The sequence below is a fragment of the Salmo trutta genome, chromosome 7 (genome assembly GCF_901001165.1).
Source record: "Salmo trutta chromosome 7, fSalTru1.1, whole genome shotgun sequence".
NCBI lineage: Eukaryota > Metazoa > Chordata > Actinopteri > Salmoniformes > Salmonidae > Salmo > Salmo trutta.
Genome location: NC_042963.1, coordinates 34,380,388 through 34,407,527, shown reverse-complemented (window position 1 = coordinate 34,407,527; position 27,140 = coordinate 34,380,388). Strand labels below are relative to the sequence as shown.

The following is a 27,140-nucleotide window of genomic DNA, read 5'->3' as shown; positions in this document are numbered from 1 at the left end:
TCAGTCAGGAAGTCAAAGCTTGGTCGCAAATGGGTCTTCCAAATGGATAATGACCCAAGCATACTTCCAAAGTTGTGACAAAATGGCTTAAGGACAACAAAGTCAAGGTATTGGAGTGGCCATCACAAAGCCCTGACTTCAATCCTATAGAAAGGTTGTGGGCAGACCCACTGGGAATGTGATGAAAGAAATAAAAGCTCAAATAAATCATTCTCTCTCCTATTATTCTGACATTTCACATTCTTAAAATAAAGTGGTGATCCTAACTGACCTAAGACAGGGCATTTTTACTAGGATTAAATGTCAGGAATTGTGAAAAACTGAGTTTAAATGTATTTGGCTAAAGTGTATGCAAACTTCTGACTTCAACTGTACAGGGCTACCTGCCTTTTTACTGTGAAGTACTGCTAGCAGTAGTATTTGTAGTACTTGGAATGCAGAAAGTGCTTTGTTTTACCTAGTCAAAGAGAAGTAAAAAACTACAACACATAACTATAATAGACATACAGAGACAGAGCACTATAGTGGAACTTTCCACTTACCTCACTGACATTATCATACTGTTGTTCATTTTCAGCTGCACCAGCTTGGGCAAGTAGGCACCTGCAAGATGATAAGATAGAGAGACGTTCCTCACACGTCACAGAGGGCCGATGACTTGATTTGATTGGGTCTTAAACAGATGGCTGGCTCCCTCCCAGCCATGCCTCAACAGGCCTATAAACTCCATTAATTAGCAGAGATTGAGAGTGAGATGGACTCTGCTGCTAGTGCACTAGCCAGACGCACGTGATTCACCCCTGTGCAGACAAACTTCAGTCATGCCTGCACACGTTGTGCAACTGAGGTTTTCCTAAGGACATAGGTGAGCATGATGGTGCGTTCTTTCTGGCCTTATCTTTTAAACCAGTGAAAAGAGAGAGGGAGGGAGTTGTGCCCAGTGAGAGAGCTTTGGTACAGTACAAACCTGAGGGTGAATTTGGCATGTTCTGTGTTGTGTGTCACACAGCTAGTGTTTTTTGTCTGGCCTTTATCTATGTCTGACGAGAAACCATGTCTGTATAGATTGTGATTGTCTTCATTTATCTATGCTATAAGTCATTACATGAACTCATCAAGTGTGAGTCGATCAACCCTGTACATTTCCACATTTGCAGTAGGTATGGCATAATGCCCACTTCGTGTTTGATTAAAAACGAGGATTCACATACAGTACTATTGATATACACTTCATATACAGTACATAGTCCCCTATATATTCAAATACTGCATGCAAAAATATGTATATATCTATTTGTAATACAATACAAATACAGTATGGGAGTACACATGTAGTGGACTGAAAGGGTAGTGTGTGCTGCTTGACCAGTGATTGTCTCTCACCAAAGTTGCCCAGAGTGCTCTCCTGGGTATCCACACACATTTCCAGGGAAGTGACCCGAATGAGGTCTTCTGTTCCCGACAAGGCTTTCTATGGGGTCAGAGATAAATATGTATTGATTCTCTTAGCCTACATTATGTAACAGCACACTGGTTGAATCAATGTTGTTTCAACGTCATTTGTCATCCTATTGTGATGTGGAATCTACGTGGAAAGCATTAGGATTTGCAAAAAGTTATCAACCAGTACTGTTTATCTAATTTCAACCAGTGTTGCAAACATTGAAATTAGTGTAAAACTTAACTTAAATACAATGACTTTACCTGACTAACAGGTTGTTACGTCAATCTAATTTCAACATAGTCATCAGAACTATGTATACGTTGAAAGTGCATAAAAACTTCCATGTAGAAACGTAAACAATTTTTTTCATCCTATATATAATATACTTTATATTGGGTGGTTGAAAGTATGTAGAATTTCATATGATTAGATTTATGTTTACCTTGTTTCAATGTTGATAGTAAAATGATATGTTTGAATCAACGTCATTGCTTCAACGTTATGCCATCAACCTAAATAAAGAGGTGTATTGAAACAAAATTGGAAGCCACAGTCAAACGATTCCAGCCTGAACAGTGACTTGTGCTGGTCTATGAGGGATAATGCACTTCATTGAGAACTAGTCTTCCATCCAGATGCCTACCTCTATGTATAACCTGGTCTCAGAGCCTTTTCGTATTATTCTGTACGTAAATGAGACACTCCTTTTAGCATGATATGTTACTTTTCGTATGGTATGTATTAAATTGTGGATGTCCATTATGTATTAATCTGTGGATGTCCATTATGCATTTGCATAATACAGTATTATATGAATTCTAGCTAGCTGGCTAAGCTAGGCTAGGGGTTAGGGTTTGGGTTAGGGTTAAGTTTAGGAGTTACAGTGCATTCGGAAAGTATTCAGACCCCTTGACTTTTTCCACATTTTGTTACGTTGCAGACCTTATTCTAAAATTGATTAAATTGTTTTTCCCCTCATCAGTCTACACACAATACCCCATAATGACAAAGCAAAAACAGGTTTTTAGAATTTTTGGTAAATGTATAAAAATAAAAAAATGAATATTACATTTACATAAGTATTCAGACACTTTATAAATGCTTACTTACAAGCCCTTAACCAACAATGCAGTTTTAAGAAAAACATACTTATTAAAATAAAAGTAACAAATAATTAAAGAGCAGCAGGTAAATAACAATAGCGAGGCTATATACAGGGGTATCGGTACAGAGTCAATGTGCGGGGGCACCGGTTAGTCGAGGTAATATGTACACGTCGGTAGAGTTATTAAAGTGACGATGCAAGAAAAAGTATGGCAAGAAAAAGTATGTGAACCCTTTGGAAATACCTGGATTGCTGCATAAATTGGTCATAAAATTTTAGCTGATCTTCATCTAGGTCACATCAACAGACAAACCCAGTCTACTTAAACTAATAACATACAAACAATTATACGTTTTCTTGTCTTTATTGAACACACCGTGTATCTGAGGAGCCCCAGTGTTGAGGATCAGCGAGGCGGATGTGTTGTCACCAATCCTTACTACCTGGGGCTTGCCCGTCAGGAAGTCCAGGATCCAGTTGCAGAGGGAGGTGTTTAGTCCCAGGGTCCTTAGCTTAGTGATGAGCTTTGAGGGCACTATGATGTTGAACGCTGAGCTGTAGTCAATGAATAACATTTTCACATAGGTGTTCCTTTCGTCCAGGTGTGAAAGGGCAGTGTGGAGTGCAATAGAGATTGCATCATCTGTGGATCTGTTAAGGCGGTATGCAAATTGGAGTGGGTCTAGAGTTTCTGGGATAATGGTGTTGATGTGAGCCATGACCAGCCTTTCAAAGCACTTCATGGCTACAGACGTGAGTGCTACGGGTCGGTAGTCATTAAGGCAGGTTACCTTAGCGTTCTTGGCACAGGGACTATGGTGGTCTGCTTGAAACATGTTTGTAATACCAACTCAGACAGGGAGAGGTTAAAAATGTCAGTGAAGACACTTTCCAGTTGGTCAGTGCATGCTCGGAGTACGCGTCCTGGTAATCCTTCTGGCCCTGCGGATGTGTGAATGTTCAGGCTCCCGAGTGGCGCAGTGGTCTAAATCACTGCATCTCAGTGCTTGAGGCGTCACTACAGACACCCTGGTTCGAATCCAGGCTGTAATCTAGAAGAAAAAGAAGCGCACACCTATTAAGGCGAGGTGCTGGCTAGCGAAGTAGAAAACTTGAAAATAAGGGAGAGCCGCACACTCTAGGAGCTCAGATGCAAAAATGTAATATCCAACGTTTCGACAGCCAGCTGTCTTCATCAGGGTATAATCACAAACACTGCGGGATGACTCGTTTATATAGTGTCAAAAGAAGCACACGTGTCTGTAATCATGGCCAAGTGTGGACTAATATCATTGGTTAATTCTCAAATATAAAAATGGCATACAAAGAACAGCATACAAAAAACAAATGGATAGCATACGATCATAGATTCATTTTAGACTACACAAGCTTACAAACAATTACAATGGCAAAGTCACAATAATCACAAGAATGGCTTCAGATCAAAGTCTATGTTGAGACCGAAGGGAGCAAGGGTCTTTAAGTTAAAGATCCAAGCAGCCTCTCGTTTTAACAATAAATTATCAAGGTCACCCCCTCTCCTAGGGAGGGTGACATGTTCGATACAAATATAACGCAGAGACGAAATCGAGTGGTTTGCTTCCAAAAAGTGGGCCGCAACTGGGTAAGTCAAGTTTTTAGGCTGTCATTGAAAATAAGTATTTGTTCTTAACTGACTTGCCTAGATAAATAAAGGTTAAAAAAAAGTGTACTTGTTGAAAAGGTCTTACTCACATCGGCTACAGAGAGCGTGATCACACAGTTGTCCGGATCAGCTGATGCTCTCATGCATGTTTCATTATTACTTACCTCAAAGCGAGCATAGAAGTAATTTAGCTGAATTGAAGCTTGGCCTGTTTGATGGTTTGTTGAAGGGCATAGCGGGATTTCTTATAAGCTTCCGGGTTAGAGTCCCGCTCCTTGAAAGCGCCAGCTCTAGCCTTTAGCTCAGTGCAGATGTTGCCTGTAATCCATGGCTTCTGGTTGGGGTATGTACGTACGGTCACAGTGGGGAAGAAGTCATCGATGCACTTATTGATGAAGCCAGTGACTGATGTGGTGTACTCCTCAATGCCATCGGAGGAATCCCGAAACATATTCCAGTCTGTGCTAGCAAAACAGTCCTGTAGCTTAGCATCTGCTTCATCTGACCACTTTCTTATTGACTGAGTCACTGGTGCTTCCTGCTTTAGTTTTTGTTTGTAAGCAGGAATCAGGAGGATAGAAATATAGTCAGATTTGCCAAATGGAGGCCGAAGGAGAGCTTTGTACACATCTGTGTATGGAGTAAAGGTGGTCTAGTGTTTTTTCCCTCTGGTTACACATTTGACATGTTGGTAGAAATTAGGTAAAACGGACTTAAGTTTTCCTGCATTAAAGTCCCCGTCCACCTGTGGTTGAGCGTTTCCCTGTTTACTTATGGCCGTATACAGCTCATTGAGTGCGGTCTTAGTGCCAGCATCGGTTTGTGGTGGTATGTAGACAGCTACGAAAAATACAGATAAATTATCTTGGTACATAGTGTGGTCTACAGCTTATCATGAGATACTCTATCTCAAGTGAGCAAAACTTTGAGACTTCCTTAGAATTCGTGCACCAGCTGTTTTTACAAATATACATAGACTGCCAACACTTGTCTCACCAGAGGCCGCTGTTCTATCCTACCGAAAAAGCTTAAAACCCACCAGCTGTATATTATTCATGTCGTCATTCAGCCACAACTCAGTGAAACACAATGTCTCTTTGGTAGGATATACGTGATCGTATTTCGTCTAATTTATTATCGATTGATTGTATGTCGGCAAATAGGACCGATGGTAAAGGTAGATTACCGTCTCGGCGATGGATCCTAACAAGGCACCCGGATCTTCGTCCACAATACCTTTCTGCTGCGAATTAAGGGGATGAGGACCTTGTCGGGAGTCTGAAGTAAATCCTTCCCGTCCGACTCGTTGAAGAAAACGTATTCCTCCAGTATGGGGTGAGTAATCGCTGTCCTGATATCTAGAAGCTCTTTTCTGTCATAACACACGGTGGCAGAAACATTATGTACAAAATAACGTGAAAAAACATACACAATAGCACAATTGGTTACGGGATCGTAAAACGGCAGCCATCTCCTTCGGCGCCATTGCTTGATCTGGAGGCTTCTTGGGTTTGACGCTACAAGCTTAGCACACCTGTATTTGGGGAGTTTCTCCCATTCTTCTCTGCACATTCTGTCCAGCTCTGTCAGGTTGGATGGGGAGTGTCGCTGCACAGCTATTTTCAGGTCTCTCCAGAGATGTTCAAGTCCGGACTCTGGCTGGGCCACTCAAGGACATTCAGAGACTTGTCCAGAAGCAACTCCTGCATTGTCTTGGCTGTGTGCTTAGGGTCATTGTCCTGTTGGAAGGTGAACCTTCGCCCCAGTCAGAGGTCCTGAGTGCTCCGGGGCAGGTTTTCATCAAAGATCCCTCTGTACTTTGCTCTGTTCATCTTTCCCTCAATCCTGACTAGCTTTTTGGAAAACTCCAAGCAGGCTGTCATATGCCTTTTACTGAGGAGTGGCTTCTGTCTCGCCACTCTACCATAAAGGCCTGATTGGTGGAGTGCTGAAGAGACGGTTTTCATTCTGGAAGTTTCTCCCACCTCCACAGAGGAACTCTGGAGCTCTGTCAGAGTGACCATCAGGTCCTTGGTCACATCCCTGACCAAGGCCCTTCTCCTCCAATTGTTCAGTTTGGCCAGGCAGCCAGCTCTAGGAAGAGTCTTGGTGGTTCCAAACTTCTTCCATTTAAAAATGATGGTGGCCACTGTGTTCTTGGAGACCTTCAATGCTGCAGACATTTTTGGTACCCTTCCCCAGATCTGTGCCTCAACACAATCCTGTCTCGGTACTCTACGGACAATTCCTTCGACCTCATGGCTTGGTTTTTGCTCTGACATGCACTGTCAACTGTGACACCTTATATAGACAGGTGTGTTCCTTTCCAAATCATGTCCAATCAAGTTGAATTACCATCTCAAGGAGGATAAATGGAAAAATTCTAAAAACCTGTTTTCGCTTTGTCATTATGGGTTATTGTGTGTAGATTGACGAGGAAAAAAACAATAAGGTATACATGTAACAAAATGTGGAAAAAGTCAACGGGTCTGAATACTTTCCGAATGCACTGTAGGTTAAAGGGTTAAGGTAAGGACTAGGGGAAGGATTTAGCTAAAAGGGTTAGGGTTAGGGGAAGTGTTAGCTAACATGCTCAGTAGTTGCAAAATAGCTAAAAAGTTGTAAGTAGTTAGAAATTTGCTAATTAGCTAAAGTTGATGAGATTCGAACTCGCAACCTTTGGAAACAAGCTGGGCTATCATGTCAACACATTTAGACATTGATCAGCTTCCATACTCATTTGTGTAGACCAGCTAAATAACATTGAATATTTGAAAGTAACTAACTTTCCTTCACAAGCAGTATGTGAATGTAAATTCAGAGTGAGGTTGGGTTTATGTAGGCAACATTGACATCCGATTTGCTCAAATGACACCATTTCAAAGAGTAGCTAGGTATACTATCATTCATTTATGGTTGATTGCATCTTTAGAAGTAATTATCATTAGCCATATAAATAGGATGCCAAATTAATGATATTAATAATAAACTTTCACCTTTGGATATTGTCTTTTATATGAAGGATGGTTGGTTAGATTTTTGGTTGAGAAGGAGACATGAATCCATCTTATCAATCAACTGGATATTGAATTGTGAACGCAACCAAATATCAACGTTTCATGCTTGGATAATATATTTATATATACACTACCATTCAAAGGTTTGGGGTCACTTAGAAATGTCCTTGATTTTGAAAGAAAAGCAAATTTTTTGTCCATTAAAATAACATACAATTGAATCAGAAATACAGTGTAGACATTGTTAATGTTGTAAATGACTATTGTAGCTGGAAACGGCTGATTTTGAATTGAATACCTACATAGGCGTACAAAGGCCCATTATCAGCAACCATCACTCCTGTGTTCCAATGGTGGTTGTGATGGTTGTGTTAGCTACAGTGAGGGAAAAAGTATTGGATCTCCTGCTGATTTTGTACATTTGCCCACTGGCAAAGAAATGATCAGTCTATAATTTTAATGGTATGTTTATTTGAACAGTGAAAGACAGAATAACAACAAAAAAATCCAGAAAAACGCATCTCAAAAATGTTATAAATTGATTTGCATTTTAATGAGGGAAATAAGTATTTGACCCCTCTGCAAAACATGACTTAGTACTTGGTGGCAAAACCCTTGTTGGCAATCACAGAGGTCAGACGTTTCTTGTAGTTGGCCACCAGGTTTGCACACATCTCATGAGGGATTTTGTCCCACTCCTCTTTGCAGATCTTCTCCAAGTCATTAAGGTTTCGAGGCTGACGTTTGGCAACTCGAACCTTCAGCTCCCTCCACAGATTTTCTATGGGATTAAGGTCTGGAGACTGGCTAGGCCACTCCAGGACCTTAATGTGCTTCTTCTTGAGCCACTCCTTTGTTGCCTTGGCTGTGTGTTTTGGGTCATTGTCATGCTGGAATACCCATCCACGACCCATTTTCAATGCCCTGGCTGAGGGAAGGAGGTTCTCACCCAAGATTTGACGGTACATGGCCCCGTCCATCATCCCTTTGATGAGGTGAAGTTGTCCTGTCCCCCAGAAAAACACCCCCAAAGCATAATGTTTCCACCTCCATGTTTGACGGTGGGGATGGTGTTCTCGGGGTCATAGGCAGCATTCCCCCTCCTCCAAACACGGCGAGTTGAGTTGATGCCAAAGAGCTCCATTTTGGTCTCATCTGACCACAACAATTTCACCCAGTTGTCCTCTTAATCATTCAGATGTTCATTGGCAAACTTCAGATGGGCATGAATATGTGCTTTCCTGAGCAGGAGGACATTGCGGGCGCTGCAAGATTTCAGTCCTTCACGGCGTAGTGTGTTACCAATTGTTTTCTTGGTGACTATGGTCCCAGCTGCCTTGAGATCATTGACAAGATCCTCCCGTGTAGTTCTGGGCTGATTCCTCACCGTTCTCATGATCATTGCAACTCCACGAGGTGAGATCTTGCATGGAGCCCCAGGCCGAGGGAGATTGACAGTTCTTTTGTGTTTCTTCCATTTGCGAATAATCGCACCAACTGTTGTCACCTTTTCACCAAGCTGCTTGGCGATGGTCTTGTAGCCCATTCCAGCCTTGTGTAGGTCTACAATCTTGTCCCTGACATCCTTGGAGAGCTCTTTGGTCTTGGCCATGATGGAGAGTTTGGAATCTGATTTATTGATTGCTTCTGTGGACAGGTGTCTTTTATACAGGTAACAAACTGAGATTAGGAGCACTCCCTTTAAGAGTGTGCTCCTAATCTCAGCTCGTTACCTGTATAAAAGACACCTGAGAGCCAGAAATCTTTCTGATTGAGAGGGGGTCAAATACTTATTTCCCTCATTAAAATGCAAATCAATTTATAACATCTTTGACATGCGTTTTTCTGGATTTCTTTGTTGTTATTCTGTCTCTCACTGTTCAAATAAACCTACCATTAAAATTATAGACTGATCATTTCTTTGTCAGTGGGCAAACGTACAAAATCAGCAGGGGATCAAATACTTTTTTCCCCTCACTGTAATTCAAGTTTATCATTTTAAAAGGCTAATTGATCATTAGAAAACCCTTTTGCAATTATGTTAGCACAGCTGGAAACTGTTGTTCTGATTAAAGAAGCAATAAAATTGGCCTTCTTTAGACTAGTTGAGTATCTGGAGCATCAGCATTTGTGGATTCGATTACATGCTCAAAATGGCCAGAAACAAAGAACTTTCTTCTGAAACTTGTCATTCTATTCTTGTTCTGAGAAATCAAGGCTTTTCCATGCGAGAAATTGCCAAGAAACTGAAGATCTCGTACAACGTTGTGTACTACTCCCTTCACAGAACAGTGCAAACTGGCTCTAACCAGAATAGAAAGAGTGGGAGGCTCAGGTGCACAACTGAGCAAGAGGACAAGTACATTAAAGTATCTAGTTTGAGAAACAGACGCCTCACAACTCCTCAACTGGCAGCTTCATTAAATAGTACCCACAAAACACCAGTCTCAACGCCAACAGTGAAGAGGCGACTCCGGGATGCTGGCCTTCTAGGCAGAGTTGCAAAGAAAAAGCTCAGACTGTCAGACTGTCAATAAAAATAATAGATTAAAATGGGCAAAAGAACACAGACACTGGACAGAGGAACTCTGCCTTGAAGGCCAGCATCCCGGAGTCGCCTCTTCACCGTTGGCGTTGAGACTGGTGTTTTGCGTGTACTATTTAATAAAGTTGCTTTTCTTTCAAAAACAAGGACATTTCTAAGTGACCCAAAACGTTTGAACGGTAGTGTACATATTTCTGATGATTATGTTGAAATTATGTTAATGTAACAAATCTGTAAGTCAGTTTAAGTCATTGTATTTAAGTTGAAGTTTTACCCTAATTTAAGTGTTTATAACGCTGGTTGAAATGAGATGAAAACGGTACTTGTTGACTTTTTGCAAATCCAAATGTGTTATCCACATAGATTCCACGTCACAATAGGCTGACAAATGACGTTGAAACAACATTGATTTGACCAGTGTGTGCCCAGTGGGAGTGTTGTGCAGTAATTACTCTTGCTTTTGGAGAAAAATAAACCAGTAAGAGCTTACCTTCCACAGGCGTCGACAACATTCTAAATTCTACTCATGACTGTGTCTATTGTCTGTCTGTCGCTGGAGGAGGTAGTCAGGTTCTAGGTTAACACCACAGATGATTATGGATGGGAGTGTTTGCACCCCATGCCTTTTGGCTGAGCGTAATCAGAACGGTGCACAGACACCAGAGATAAATCAGAACCTCCCCAATAGCTTTAATGGCCACATCTCAGTAGGCACACCTATGTCTCCTCCCTCCCAGAGACCAATCTCACTGAAAAGGCTAACAGCATTCCCACCAGGCAACCCCACCACAGCTTAATTTACAGTAGAAACTAGCCCACCAAATCATTTTAAAAGTGACGCTGAAAGAGAGGCAGAAGAGTGTTTGTTTGCTCAGTGTTTGTTTTGATAAAATGCTAACCAACAAACTCCATTTAAAAGTAACACTGCAAGGAAAGATTCTCCAGTGTGCCATTCATCAACCTCTGATGCAAGTGAGACTTTTATGAATGTCCCCCCATATGTCCACTCAGCAATCAAGATAATGGAGCATGTTAATGGCTGTAAGAACAGTGTCACATCGGAGTCATAGCTCATTCGCTTAGTCACATGTCTGTCCATTCAAGCATCTTTTGAAATGCATAGGAATATAGGAATGTACAGTCGTGGACAAAGGTTTTGAGAATGACACAAATATTAATTTTCACAGTCTGCTGCCTCAGTTTGTATGATGGCAATTTGCATATAGTCCAGAATGTTATGAAGAGTGATCAGATGAATTGCAATTAATTGCAAAGTCCCTCTTTGCCATGCAAATGAACTGAATCCTAAAAATAAATTCCGCTGCATTTCAGCCCTGCCACAAAAGGACCAGCTGACATCATGTCCGTGATTCTCTCGTTAACACAGGTGTGATTGTTGACGAGGACAAGGCTGGAGATCACTCTGTAATGCTGATTGAGTTCAAATAACAGACTGGAAGCTTCAAAAGGAGGGTGGTGCTTGGAATCATTGTTCTTCCTCTGTCAACCATGGTTACCTGCAAGGAAACACGTGCCATCATCATTGCTTTGCACAAAAAGGGCTTCAGAGGTAAGGATATTGCTGCCAGTAAGATTGCACCTAAATCAACCATTTATCGGATCATCAAGAACTTCAAGGAGAGCGGTTCAATTGTTGTGAAGAAGGCTTCAGGGCGCCCAAGAAAGTCCAGCAAGCGCCAGGACCATCTCCTAAAGTTGATTCAGCTGCAGGATCGGGGCACCACCAGTACAGAGCTTGTTCAGGAATGGCAGCTGGCAGGTGTGAGTGCATCTGCATGCACAGTGAGGCAAAAACTTTTGGAGGATGGCCTGGTGTCAAGAAGGGCAGCAAAGAAGCCACTTCTCTCCAGGAAAAACATCAGGGACAGACTGATATTCTGCAAAAGGTACAGGGATTGGACTGCTGAGGACTGGGGTAAAGTCATTTTCTCTGATGAATCCCCTTTCCGATTGTTTGGGGCATCCGGAAAAAAGCTTGTCCGGAGAAGACAAGGTGAGCGCTACCATCAGTCCTGTGTCATGCCAACAGTAAAGCATCCTGAGACCATTCATGTGTGGGGTTGCTTCTCAGCCAAGGGAGTGGGCTCACTCACAACTTTGCCTAAGAACACAGCCATGAATAAAGAATGGTACCAACACATCCTAGGAGAGCAACTTCTCCCAACCATCCAGGAACAGTTTGGTGACGAACAATGCCTTTTCCAGCATGATGGCGCACCTTGCCATAAGGCAAATGTGATAACTAAGTGGCTCGGGGAACAAAACATTAATATTTTGGGTCCATGGCCAGGAAACTCCCCAGACCTTAATCCCACAGAACTTGTGGTCAATCCTCAAGAGGCGGGTGGACAAAAAAAAAAAAAAAAATTCTGACAAACTCCAAGCATTGATTATGCAAGAATGGGCTGCTATCAGTCAGGATGTGGCCCAGAAGTGAATTGACAGCATGCCAGGGCGGATTGCAGAGGTCTTCAAAAAGAAGGGTCAACACTGCAAATATTGACTCTTTGCAGATTACTTAATGTAATTGTCAATAAAAGCCCTTGACACTTATGAAATGCTTGTAATTATACCAGTATTCCATAGTAACATCTGACAAAAATATCTAAAGACACTGAGGCAGCAGACTTTGTGAAAATGTATATTTGTGTCATTCTCAAAACCTTTGGCCACGACTGTATATAGCTTTCTGTCTTCATACGGGTAAGGAACCCAAAAATATGACTCTGAGTCAGCAATACAGCCCATTTCGCAACCAATAGGTTTTCTGCCGAATACAATTGGGCGATTCCATGCCAGCGTAGGCTAAAAATATATTTTTGGTATCTCAGATTGTTCTGGTAGGATGTTTGACATGCTTTTTACATTTGTATCAAACCTTTTTAGATTATTTTTTTTATGATGATAGTGGAAACTTTAGACCTACAGCGCCTTCAGAAAGCATTCACACTAGAGGTCAACCGATTAATCGGAATGGCCGATTAACTAGGGCCGATTTCAAGTTTTCATAACAATTGGTAATTGCCATTTTTGGACACCGATTATGGCCGATTACGTTGCACTCCACGAGGAGACTGCGTGGCAGGCTGACTACCTGTTACGCGAGTGCAGCAAGGATCCAAGGTAAGTTGCTAGCTTGATTAAACTTATCTTATAAAAAAACAATCAACCTTAACATAATCACTAGTTAACTACACATGGTTGATGATATTACTAGTTTATCTAGCTTGTCCTGCGTTGCATATAATCGATGCGGTGCCTGTTAATTTATCATCGAATCACAGCCTACTTCGCCAAACGGGTGATGATTTAACAAGCGCATTCGCGAAAAAAGCACTGTCATTGCACCAATGTGAACCTAACCATAAACATCAATGCCTGTCTTAAAATCAATACACAAGTATATATTTTTAAACCTGCATATTTAGTTAATATTGCCTGCTAACATGAATTTCTTTTAACTAGGGAAATTGTGTCACTTCTCTTGCATTCTGTGCAAGCAGAGTCAGGGTGTATGCAGCAGTTTGGGCTGCCTGGCTCGTTACGAACTGTGTGAAGACCATTTCTTCCTAACAAAGACCGTAATTAATTTGCCAGAATTGTACATAATTATGACATAACATTTAAGGTTGTGCAATGTAACAGCAATATTTAGACTTAGGGATGCCACCCGTTAGATAAAATACGGAACGGTTCCGTATTTCACTGAAAGAATAAACATTTTGTTTTCGAAATAATAGTTTCCGGATTTGACCATATTAATGACCTAAGGCTCGTATTTCTGTGTGTTATTATATTATAATTAAGCCTATGATTTGATATTTGATAGAGCAGTCTGACTGAGCGGTGGTAGGCAGCAGCAGGCTCGTAAGCATTCATTCAAACAGCACTTTCCTGCATTTGCCAGCTGCTCTTCGCTGTGCTTCAAGCATTGCACTGTTTATGACTTCAAGCTTATCAACTCCCGAGATTAGGCTGGCAATACTATAGTGCCTATAAGAACATCCAATAGTCAAAGGTATATGAAATACAAATGGTATAGAGAGAAATAGTCCTATAATTCCTATAATAACTACAACCTAAAACTTCTTACCTGGGAATATTGAAGACTCATGTTAAAAGGAACCACCAGCTTTCATATATTCTCATGTTCTGAGCAAGGAACTTAAATGTTAGCTTTTTAACATGGCAAATATTGCACTTTTACTTTCTTCTCTAACACTTTGATTTTGCATTATTTAAACCAAATTGAACATGTTTCATTATTTATTTGAGACTAAATCGATTTTATTGATGTATTATATTAAGTTAAAATAAAGTGTTCATTCAGTATTGTTGTAATTGTCATTATTAAAAATATATATATATAAAAATTGGCCGATTAATCGGTACGAGCTTTTTTTTGTCCTCCAATAATCGGTATCGGCGTTGGAACATCATAATTGGTTGACCTCTAATTCACACCCTTTATCTTTTTCCACATTTTGTTGTGTTACAGACTGAATTTAAAATAGATTACATTTAGATCTGTTTGTCACTGGCCTACACACAATACCCCATAATATAAAAGTGTAATTATGGTTTTTGAAACGTTTCAAATTAAAAGCTGAAATGTCGAGTCAATAAGTATTCAACCCCTTTGTTATGGAAAAATAAGTTGAGGAGTAAACATTTGCTTAACAAGTCACATAAGTTGCATGGACTCCGTGTGCAATAATAGTGTTTAACCTGATTTTTGAATGACTACCTCGTCTCTGTACCCACACAATTATCTGTAAGGTCCCACAGACGAGCAGTGAATTTCAAACAGATTCAACCACAAAGACCAGGGAGGTTTTGTAATGCCTCGCAAAGAAGGGCACCTATTGGTAGATGGGTAACAAAACAAAAAAAAGCAAACATTGAATATCCATTTGAACACGGTGAAGTTATTAATACACTTTGGATGGTGTATCAAAACACCCAGTCACTACAAAGATACAGGCGTCCTTCCTAACTCAGTTGCCAGAAAGGAAGGAAACCACTTCAAGATTTCACCATGAGGCCAATGATGACTTTAAAACAGTTAAAGAGTTTAATGTCTTTGATAGGAGAAAACTGAGGATGGATCAACTACATTGTATTTACTCCACAACACTAACCTAATTGACAGAGTGAAAAGAAGGAAGCCTATAAAAAAAATATTCCAAAACATGCATACTGTTTGCAACAAGGCACTAAAGTAATTCTGCAAAAAATGTGGCAGATTGTTAACTCTTTGTCCTGAATACAAAGTGTTATGTTTGGGGCAAATCCAATATAACACAGTACGGAGTACCACTCTCCATATTTTCATGCACAGTGGTGGCTGCATCATGTTATGGGTATGCTTGTAATCGTTAAGGACTGGGAAGTTTTTCAGGATAAAAAATAAAATGGCATGGCAAAATCCTAGAGAAAAACCTGGTTCAGTCTGCTTTCCGCTAGACACTGTGAGATGAATTTACCTTTCAGCAGGACAAGAACCTAAAACACAAGGCCAAATCTACACTGGAGTTGCTTATCAAGAAGACAGTGAATGGACGAGTTACAGTTTTGACTTAAAATCAACTTGAAAATATATGGCAAGATCTGAAAATGGCTGTCTATTAATAATCAACAACCAACTTGAAAGAGCTTGAAAGATTTTGAAAAGTATAATGGGCAAATGTTGCACAATCCAGGTGTGGAATGGTCTTAGAGAATGAAAAGTGTATGCACTCATTACTGTAAGTTGCTCTGCATAAGAGTGTCTGCTAAATGACTAAAATGTTACCCAGAAAAACTCACAGCTGTAATCTTCGCCAAAGGTGTTTCTACAAAGTATTGACTCAGGGGTGTGAATACTTCTGTAAATTAGTATTTCTGTATTTAATTTGTCAATACATTTCCAAAAATTTCAAAAAAGGTGTTCACTTTGTCATTATGGGGTATTACAGTATGTGTATATGGGTGTGGGGGAAAAAACGATTTAATCCATTTTGAATTTAGGCTGTAATACAACACAATGTGGAATAAGTCAAGAGGTATGAATACTTTCTGAAGGTACTGTACTTTCTACATGACTCCTATAAGACCTAATGGTCCGTGAACCGTACATGATACAGACAACATATTGGTGTCATTATACTCCTTATAGTGTGCTCTAGCATATGGAGTATGTATAGATTCTGAAATAGAAATTTTCACATTAATTTATTCAACATTAAAAATCCAAATACCTTTTTTGATTAAGTTTATTTTAAGACATATTGTTTGGAATAATAGGCCTATATACTACGATAACATAAAATGTCCAGATTGGGCTCTCTGCTAATTCTGAAGTTATGATAAATGTTATGAGCACCACCAACGCAGTGAATGGGAAAATTGACTCAAAGGGAACTACCTCTGCTGGTGATTTGCTGCATATGCAAACCTAAAGGAAGGCTGTGATTGGGTTAATGATCAATAGTGTCAATTTCTATGTATAAAATGGGTAATTTCATTAAAAGTACCAGAGAGCCCACTCTGGAAATTGTACGTGTTTGAAAAGTATATTGTTCAAAACAATACGTCAAAACATTTGCCAATTCAAAAAGGGTACTTTTGAGATATTCATATTATACTTTTGGATATGGAATAAATGAATGTGAAATATGTATTTCAGAATCTAGACATAGTAGATATTTGAGTGCACACTAACAGGAGTATAATGACACCAAGATGTTGTCTGCATCATGTAGGGTTCACAGATCATAGGGTCTTACAGGAGTCATGTATAGGTCTTAAAGGGGCCTAAAATGGCCACTTTCATCATGATTTTCTCATAAATGGTTTGTGATACAAATGTAAAAAGCATGTCAAACATAAACTTCATTGGGAGGAAGGATACGTTAGAATCTGAGATAGCAAAAATATTTTAGGGCTACGCTGGCATGGAATTGCCCAATTATAGAATTGTGTTGATGCACTACATTCAGTCAAGCATGATTCCACATCTATAATTAGCCTATAGAAAGGGCCACACCCCTCCCTTTATCAATAGGAGCCCCACCAGCTTTTCTGGAGAGAGGTAGAGCTCCACCTGCATGTCAGAGTCCTCATAAGCAGCAGGGGTTGGGTTCATCTGACCAGACCCACTCAGCTCAGTCACCAGTACCCTCGCTGAGTCCTGGGAACAAATCATCACTCACAGACACCTGGAAGTGGTCAAATAATGGTAAATAATAATAGGTTAGTGAAAAAAGTAACATTATTCTGTGCAGGGAGGGACTGGCCCATCTGGCATTTACATGAAATGCCAGATGGGCCCGTCCAGTTTTAGCCCAGTGCGTCTGTCTAACCTGGGTTTTTTTGCACAAAGGGATCATTAATCGCTAATAATGGGGGCCTGGAGGAAAAAAAAAATAAAAAAATAGGTCAGTGTGGGGGGCCTCAAGGAAATATAGAAATGCCAGGGCCGATTTCTGGTCCCAGTCTGCCCCTGTTTCTGTGTGTCAGAAGGCTGGTAGCCTATGTGGAAATTCAGGGTGATGATGTAGTTCCTGTTATTGCAATGGAAACCATGGAAGAGTATAGCTAGCTTTAACAACTCAAAGCATAGAATATTTGGCTTATGGCTAGCTAGCTGTCATTATCAACTTCTGATTACAATACTGTATCTAACGTATGTTGTATCAATTCCTAAACAAGACATTCTGAGGCACTGTCAGAAGAAGTAACTAATCTGGTTATCTGGCTGTTTGGTTAGTTAGCCTAGCTAGCTAGTTGACATCCCACACTTAAAGCTAGGATATGAAAACAAGCGGTCTAACATCTCAATTGCATACAAGTTTGTTGACGTTTTTATTGGCTTCAGATAACAAATGAATGTAAAAGGCTAAATGTAACCACAAATAACTCTTCATTATGATTATCAAATATCCAATGTCGTATTTTTTCTTACCTTATTTAGTGCACATTCTTCAGAGCATTTACAAAGACACGCACAAGTTTGCTTGACAACGCACCCAACTTCCTGGATACGATGATAAATGAGGCTTTGCCCCTTGGGATATGTAGTCAATATGTTTTTATCGTATTGATTGATTACAACACAACGATGATACATGACCATACATGTTCGTTTCAAAGTTTATTGGTCGCAGTTTAGCATATGTTATAGTTGGTGCAGCTAAATGCTTATGTTAGTATCTCCATTAAACTGTCAAACAAGTAGGCCTACACACACATATTCAAAAATACATTTGTATGTCATCTATGCATATATACACCGGATGAATTTACACAACATATAGGCCTATTAAGAATGATATGTAGCCTACAGCAGTAGGTATAGGCTATTGCAGTGAGCTATGTCAAGAGTCCAGAATATAAATAAATATGTGGTGTGTATAAACAGTGCAATGTACAGTAGTACAAATATTAGAATGAGATGTGTAGAGAATAAAGTAGGCCTATATAAATACACAGTACAAAACCCCACGGCAAAATGGATAGAATTGCAAGAATTAGCTTCCGGTCCAGAGTCTGGAATATAAAAATGTACTGTATGTATGTGAATGCTGTGTATAGACAGTATGGACAGTAGACCTATGTGAATAGAAAAGGTGTGTAAAGCAGTAGTTATATAGGATGAGCCATGACTAGAATACAGTATATACAGTGCCTTCTGAAAGTATTCATACTTCCACATTTTGTTGTTCCAGTCTGAATTTCAAATGGATTAAAGATACAAATTCACACAATACCCCATGACAAAGTGAAAACAAGTTTAGATATTTTATTTTTAAAACATTTGCATAAACATAAGTATCTAATTTACATAAGTATTCACACCCCTGAGTTAGAATCAACTTTGGCAGCGATTACAGCTGTAATTCTTTCTGGGTAAATCTCTAAGAGCTTTGCACACCTGGATTGTACAATATTTGCACATTATTCTTTTTAAAATTCTTCAATCTCTTGTCAAGTTGGTTGTTGATCATTGCTAGACAGCCATTTTCAAGTTTTTGCAATAGATATTCAAGCCGATTTAAGTCAAAACTGTAACTAGGCCACTCAAATCAAATTGTATTTGTCACGTGTTGAAAACAACAGGTACATTTCACCTTACCGTGAAATGCTTACTTACGAGCCCTTAACCAACAATGCAGATTTTTAAAAAGTAAGTAAGAAAAATATTCTAAATAAACAAAAGGAAAAATAGTATACAATAAAAATAACGAGGCTATATACACAAGGGGTACCGGTACCAAGTCAATGTGCAAGGGTACAGGGTAGTTGAGGTAATATGTACCTCAATTGTAGGTAGGGGTAAAGTACTATGCATAGATAATAAACAGAGAGTAGCAGCAGCGTATGTGAAGATTGTGAAGGAATGTTAATGTATGTGTGTGTGTGTGTGTGTGTGTGTGTGTGTGTGTGTGTGTGTGTGTGTGTGTTGGAGTATCAGTGTAATGTGTGAGCGTGTGGTTAGAGTCCAATAAGTGTACATCGAGCCTGTGCAAGAGAGTCAGTGTAAACAAATAAGAATAAATAAAAATTGCAAATCGTCCAGGTAGCCATTTGATTAACTGCTCAGCAGTCTTATGGCTTTGGGGTAGCCCTGGTATATGGCCCTGGTTCCTGATGGCAGAGAGCTCAGCCCCAGTGATGTAAAGGGCCGTACTCACTATCCTCTGTAGCGCCTTGCGGTCGGATGCAGAGCAGTTGCCATACCAAGTGTTGATGCAACCCGTCAGGATGCTCGCATTGGTGTTAACCACTCGGCTATGGGGAGCCTGATTACACAGTCATCCGGAACATCTGGAGCTCTCATGCATGGTTCAGTGTTGCTTGCCTTGAAGCAAACATAGAAGGCACTTAGCTCAGGAACATTCAATGTTGTCTTGGTAAGCAACTCCAGTGTACATTTGGCCTTTTTTGTATTTATTTTTTGCTGAAAAGTGAACTTGTCTCCCAGTGTCCGTTGGAAAGCAGAATTAACCAAGGTTTTCCTCTAGGATTTTGCCTTTGCTTAGCTCTATTCTCGTTTTTTTTGTGTACATTTTTGTTGTAATTTTTACCCCCTTTTCTCCCCAATTTCTTGATTATTATCTTGTCTCATCGCTGCAACTCCACAACAGGCTTGGGAGTGGCGAAGGGCAAGTCATGCATCCTCCGAAACATGACCCGCCAAGCTGCGCTTCTTAACACCGGCTCGCTTAACCCAGAAGCAAGCTGCACCAATGTGTCAGAGGAAACACCGTTCAACTGATGACTGAAGTCAGCCTGCAGGCACCCGGCCCTACACAAGGAGTCGCTAGAGCGCGATGAGCCAAGTAAAGCCCCCCTGGCCAAACCCTCCCCTAACCTGGATGACGCTGGGCCAATTTTTCACCGCCCTATGGGACTTCCGTATTCCGTTTCTTTTTATCCTAAAAAAAAAACAAAAAAACTCTGTAGTCCTTGCCGATGACAAGCATACCAATAACATGATGCAGCCACCACCATGCTTCAAAATATGTTGAATTTGTCCCAAACATCACGCTTTGTATTCAGGACATAAAGATAATTTCTTTGCCAATTATTTTGCAGTTTTACATTAGTGCATTATTCCAAACAGGATGCATGTTTTGGAATATTTGTATTCCTTCTTTTCACCCTGTCATTTAGGTTAGTATTGTAGAGTAACTACAATGTTGATCAATCTTCAATTTTCTCCTATCACAGCCATTAAACTCTGTAATTGTTTTGAAAAGTCACCATTGGCCTCATGGTGAAATCCTGGAGTGGTTTCCTTACTCTCTGGCAACGGAGTTAGAAAAGATGCCTGTATCTTTTGATAGACCATCCAAAGTGTAATTAATAACTTCACCATGCTCAAAGGGATATTCAATGTCTGCTTTAAAATTCTACCAATAGGTGCCCTTTGGAAAACCTCCCTGGTCTTTGTGGTGGAAATTCACTGCTCGGCTGAGGGACCACACAATTATCTGTATGTGTGGGGTAGAGTCATTCAAAAATCATTGTAAACACTATTATTGCACAGAGTGAGTCCATGCAAGTTATGAGACTTATTAAGCACATTTTTACTCCTGAACTTATCTAGGCTTGCCATAACAAAGGGGTTGAATACTTTTTGACTCAAGACCTTTCAGCTCAATTATTTTTAATGAATTTGTTAAAATCTAAAAACATAATTCCACTTTGACATAATGGGGTATTGTATTTATGCCAGTGACACAAAATCTAAATTCAGGCTGTAACACAACAAAATGCAGAAAAAGTCAAGGGGTGTGAATACTTTCTGAAGGCACTGTAGATATAATGTGGGTAAAACTCTATGTTGCCTAAACATTATTAAAGTGACCCCTGTTAAATAACTATGCACATAGGGCAGTAGTCTCTAAAGAGCAAGGTAGAATACAGAGTGATAGCCGGCTAGTGACAGTGTCTAAAAGGTTCAGGGCAGGGTACAGTGATGACTGTTTAACAGTCTGATGGCCTGGACATAGAAGCTGTTTATCAGTCTCTCAGTCCCAGCTTTGATGCACCTGTACAGTCTCCAGCTTCCAGATGGTAGTGGGGTGAACATGCTGTGGCTCGGGTGGCTGAGGTCCTTGATGATCTACTTCTTGGCATTCCTGTGACACCAGGTGCTGTAGATGTTCTGGAGGCCGGCTGCAACCATGTTTCAGATCATTTTGTATTATTCTGTACATAAATCCGAGTATGGTATGCATTAACTGGTGGATGTCCATCATCCATTTCATTAGACATGTTAAGAATTCACAAATTGTAAAATATATAACAATTTGTGCAAAATGTATGATATGTTACGAATTCCAATTAGTTGTTGCTAACTTTAGCTAGGTGGCTAATGCTAACGTTAGCTTTAGCTGGGTTAGGAGTTAGGTTAACGGGTTAGGGGAAGGGATAGCTAACATGCTAAGTAGTTGAAAAAAAGCAAGTAATTGCAAAGTTGCTAAAATGCTAAAGTTGTCCGTGATTAAATTCAAACACTCAACCTTTGGGTTGCTAGATGTTCTCGTTACACACCCACCCTCCTTTTGTTTTTTTCTTCAGTAACCTTCTGTCTTATGTAACCGTACCAAACATAATTTACACTACACGACCAAAAGTATGTGGAGACCTTCTAGTCAAACACCTCATTCCAAAATCATGGGCATTCATGGTGTTGGTCCCCCCTTTGCTGCTATAACAGCCTCCACTTTCTTGGAAGGCTTTCCACTACATGTTGGAACATTACGGCGGGGACTTGCTTCCATTCAGCCACAAGAGCATGAGTGAGGTCGGGCACTGATGTTGGGCGATTAGGCCTCGCTCGCAGTCAGCGTTCCAATTCATCTCAAAGGTGTTTGATGGGGTTGATGTCAGGGCTCAGTGCAGGACATTCAAGTTCTTCCACACCGATCTCGACAAACTATTTCTAGATGGACCTTGCTTTGTGCACACTGGCATTGTCATCCTGAAACAGGAAAGGGCCTTCCTCTAACTGTTGCCACAAAATTGGAAGCACAGAATCGTCTAGAATGTCATTGCATGCTGTAGCGTTAAGATTTCCCTTCACTGGAACTAAGGGGCCTAGCCCAAACCATGAAAAACAGTCCCAGACCATTATTCCTCCTCCACCAAACTTAACAGTTGGTACTATGCCTTCGGGCAAGTAGTATTCTCCTGGCATCTGCTAAACCCAGATTCGTCCGTCAGACTGAATGAAGTGTGAGAACACGTTTCCACTGCTCCAGAGTCCAATGGCGGCGAGATTTACACTCAATCAAATTTATTTATAAAGCCCTTTTTACATAAGCCGATGTCACAAAGTGATGTACAGAAACCCAGCCTAAAACCCCAAACAGCAGACAATGCAGATGTAGAAGCACGGTGGCTAGGAAAAACTCCCTAGAAAGGCCAGAACCTAGGAAGAAACCTAGAGAGGAACCAGGCTCTGAGGGGTGTCCAGTCCTCTTCTGGCTGTGCCGGGTGGAGATAACAGAACATGGCCAAGATGTTCAAACGTTCCTAGATGACCAGCAGGGTCAGATAATAATAATCACAGTGGTTGTAGAGAGTGCAACAGGTCAGCACCTCAGGAGTAAATGTCAGTTGGCTTTTCATAGCCGATCATTCAGAGTCAGAGACAGCAGGTGCGGTAGAGAGAGGGTCCAAAACAGCAGGTCCGGGACAAGGTAGCACATCCAGTGAACAGGTCAGGGTTCCATAGCCGCAGGCAGAACAGTTGAAACTGGAGCAGCAGCATGACCAGGTGGACTGGGGACAGCAAGAAGTCATCAGGCCAGGTAGTCCTGAGGCATGGTCCTAGGGCTCAGGTCCTCCGTGAGAAGAGAAAGAGAGAGCATACTTAAAATTCACACAGGACACCGGATGAGACAGGAGAAATACTCCAGATATAACAGACTGACCCTAGTCCCCCGACACAAACTATTGCTGCATAAATACTGGAGGCTGAGACAGGAAGTGTCACGAGACACTCTGGCCCTGTCCAACGATACCACAGGACAGGGCCAAACAGGCAGGATATAACCCCACCCACTTTGCCAAAGCACAGCCCCCACACCACTAGAGGGATATCTTCAACTGCCAACCTACTACCCTGAGACAAGGCCAAGTGTCGCCCATGAAGATCTCCCCCACGGCACAAACCCGAGGGGGGCACCAACCCGGACAGGAAGATCACGTCAGTGACTCAACCCACTCAAGTGATGCACCCCTCCTAGGGACGGCATGGAAGAGCACCAGTAAGCCAGTGACTCAGCCCCCGTAATAGGGTTAGATGCAGAGAATCCCAGTGGAGAGAGGGGAACCGGCCAGGCAGAGACAGCAAGGGCGGTTCGTCGCTCCAGTGCCTTTCCGTTCACCCTCACACCCCTGTGCCAGACTACACTCAATCATAGGACCTACTGTAGAGATGAGTCTTCAATAAAGACTTAAAGGTTGAGACCGAGTCTGCGTCTCTCACATGGATAGGCAGACCATTCCATAAAAATGTAGCTTTATAGGAGAAAGCCCTGCCACCAGCTGTTTGCTTAGAAATTCTAGGGACAGTAATGAGGCCTGCGTCTTGTGACTGTAGCGTACGTGTTGGTATGTACGGCAGGACCAAATCGGAAAGATAGGTAGGAGCAAGCCCATGTAATGCTTTGTAGGTTAGCAGTAAAACCTTGAAATCAGCCCTAGCCTTAACAGGAAGCCAGTGTAGAGAGGCTAGCACTAGAGTAATATGATCAAATTTTGGGGTTCTAGTCAAGATTCTAGCAGCCGTGTTTAGCACTAACTGAAGTTTATTTAGTGCTCTATCCAGGTAGCTGGAAAGTAAAGCATTGCAGTAGTCTAATCTAGAAATGACAAAAGCATGGATTAATTTTTCTGGATCATTTTTGGACAGAAAGTTTCTGATTTTTGCAATGTTACAAAGATGGAAAAAAGCTGTCCTTGAAATATTCTTGATATGTTCGCCAAAAGAGAGATCAGGGTCAAGAGTAACGCCGAGGTCCTTCACAGTTTTATTTGAGATGACTGCACAACCATCAAGATTAATTGTCAGATTCAACAGAAGATCTCTTTGTTTCTTGGGACCTAGAACTAGCATCCCTGTTTTGTCCGAGTTTAAAAGTAAAACATTTGACGCTATCCACTTCTTTATATCTGAAACACAGGCTTCCAGGGAGGGCAATTTTGGGGCTTCACCATGTTTCATAAAAATGTACAGCTGTGTATCGTCCGCATAGCAGTGAAAGTTAACATTATGTTTCCAAATGACATCACAAAGAGGTAGAATATACAGTGAAAACAATAGTGGTCCTAAACTGGGACCTTGAGGAACACCGACATTTACAGTTGATTTGTCTCAAACCATCCACAGAGACAAACTGATATTCCCGACAGATAAGATCTAAACCATGCTAGAACTTGTCCATGTAGACCAATTTAGGTTTCCAATCTCTCCAAAAGAATGTGGTGATCGATGGTATCAAAAGCAGCACTTAGGTCTACACCACTCCAGCCGACGCTTGGCAGTTCTTGTGCTGACGTTGCTTCCAGAGGCAGTTTTGAACTCGGTAGTGAGTGTTGCAACCGAGGACAGACGATTTTTACTCGCTACACGCTTCAGCACTCAGAGGTTTCGTTCTATGAGCTCGTGTGGCCTACCACTTCACAGCTGAGCCTTTGTTGCTCCTAGACATTTCAACTTTACAATAACAGCACTTACAGTTGACCGGGGAAGCTATAGCAGGGCAGAAATTTGACAAACTGACTTATTGGAAAGGTGGCATCTTATGACAGTGCCACATTGACATTGAAAGTGACTGAGCTCTTCAGTAAGGCCATTCTACTGCCAGTGTTTGTCTATGGAGATTGCATGGCTGTGTGCTCGATTTTATACACCTGTCAGCAACGGTTTGGGCTGAAATAGCCAAATCCATTCATTTGATGGGGTGTCCACATACTTTTGTATATATAGTGTATTGTACTAATTTGAGTGTCCCGGATTTACGTTTACCATGTTATATCTAGTCTATGAGACTAGGCTGGGAGGGTAGGCAGTGTGCCCGATGATACGTTGGGCTGACCGCACCACCACGTTGGTACAGCTGTTGAAGTTTGTGAGGGTCTAAAAGAGGATTTATACTTACCGGAGGCTTTCCGAAATGCGATCCGAAGGCTCCGTAAAGTGAGTTTTATGCAATTGCGGAGCCTCCGGAGGCTTGCTGAGGCCAAATCAAGCTCTGTACCGCATCGCTGTGTGCAACCAAAATGTTTTAACAATATGGAGGGCTCATTATAGCTCATGATTGGTTGATGGTAGGTGAGGGTGGAAGGTCCTGTTTAAATACAAGTTTACTTCCTTGACAACTTCCTTCACAACAGCTCTACTCTGTTCGCGAAGAAGTATGAACGCTCTGACTTCTGTGGAGGCTGCATCACAGTAAATGCTGTACTGCCACTGCAGATGTCAGATTGACCATGCAGAGCCTTTAAGCCAATTTTTGCTTGCTCCGTTTGCAATCCGGAGACTCCGTACAGAGGGTTAGACGCAATTGCATAGCCTCTAGAGGTTTGTGGAGTCCAAATTGAACTTTGTACCGCATCACCGTGCACCTCCTAAATTTTGTAACAATGTGGAGGGCTCGCTCCGCATTGACATGATTGGTTGACGGTAGGTGCTGTATAAACACAAACTCACTTCCTTGACAACTTCCTTCATAGCAGCTCTGCTCCGCGAAGTGCAAGAAGTATGAATGCCCTGACTTCTGCAGAGGCCATACACAGTAAACACTGTACAGCCACTGCAGAGCCTTTTAAAGGCGTTGCATAGTCAATCCGATGTCTGCATTGGCCATGCAGCCTTTTTGGGCATTCATACTTACTGCGCTTCGCTGAGCAGCTCAGAGCTGTTGTGAAGGAAGTTGTCAAGGAAATTAGTTTGTGTTTATACAGGACCTTCCATCAACCAATCATGTCAATGCGGAGCTATATGGCGCCCTCTTCATTGTTACAAAATTTGAGAGGCACATGGCGATGCGGTATGGAGCTCAATCTGGCCTCTGCTTGCCTCTTGAGGCTCCGCAATTGCGTTACACCATCCATATGGTGCCTCTGACCACATTTTCGGATCAAACAGAAATTGGCTCTTAGCATAGCCTCGGGAAGTAGGGGTGCTGAGGGTGCTGCAGCACCCCCTGAAAAATCTGAATAATTATAATTTAAAAATCATTGTATTTTTTTCCACAAAAGTTGTGCACTGGGCCTTTAATTGTCCTGTATTAGCTGACTGACATACGATATAGCAGAGCCAACGCAAGAAAAACCTTTCAAACCCCCCAGTCTACCCCCCCAAAAAATCGCAGCGCCCTCACCAACTACTTACTGTAGCAATGGCTCTTAGGGACCAAGCCGAATTTCTTCAGCCTTCTGAGGTTGAAGAAGCGTTGTTGCTCCTTCTTCACAACGATGTCGGTGTGGAGGGGATCTTTTCATGTCCTCGGTGATGTGCACGCCGAAGAGGAACATGAAGCGTTTGACCCTCTCTACTGCGGCCCCATCGATGTTGATGGGGCGTGCTCTCTCTGTTGTCTCTTGTAGTCCACGATCAGCTCCTTTGTTTTGTTGGGGGAGAGGTTTCATTTTGGTCTACACATCAGGCCTATATTAAAATTAAAACAAAGCTAAATTTCTAATTTAACTCCCAGGTTGACTTTATCTAGGATTAGGCTAAGTTTAGAGAATAAAAAATGCATAAATCACGTGAAGATACTCCGGCGTTTGTAATTGTACTGCGATATGCCCACACTGCCGCTTTATATTTTGCAGTTTTACAGATAGGCCTACCGACCAAT

General features: G+C 41.4%; 1 protein-coding gene across 2 annotated transcripts in view; it reads right to left on the bottom strand.

Annotated features, from left to right (window-relative positions):
* Positions 1–17,811, bottom strand: part of lrrc56 (leucine rich repeat containing 56) — a 43,691-nt gene extending 25,880 nt beyond the window's left edge. The window contains exons 1-4 of one of the 2 annotated variants that reach the window (XM_029758680.1): positions 17,723–17,811; positions 16,832–16,976; positions 1,384–1,471; positions 543–603 (exon numbers count right to left, since the gene is read on the bottom strand). In XM_029758680.1, the coding sequence (XP_029614540.1) occupies positions 543–603; positions 1,384–1,471; positions 16,832–16,963 (281 nt within the window). In that variant the 5' untranslated portion in view covers positions 16,964–16,976; positions 17,723–17,811. Of the gene's footprint in view, positions 1–542; positions 604–1,383; positions 1,472–1,886; positions 1,957–16,831; positions 16,977–17,722 lie in introns of those variants that run through there. The other variant, XM_029758681.1, reaches the window with a different exon arrangement.
* Positions 17,812–27,140: the final 9,329 nt, after the last annotated feature.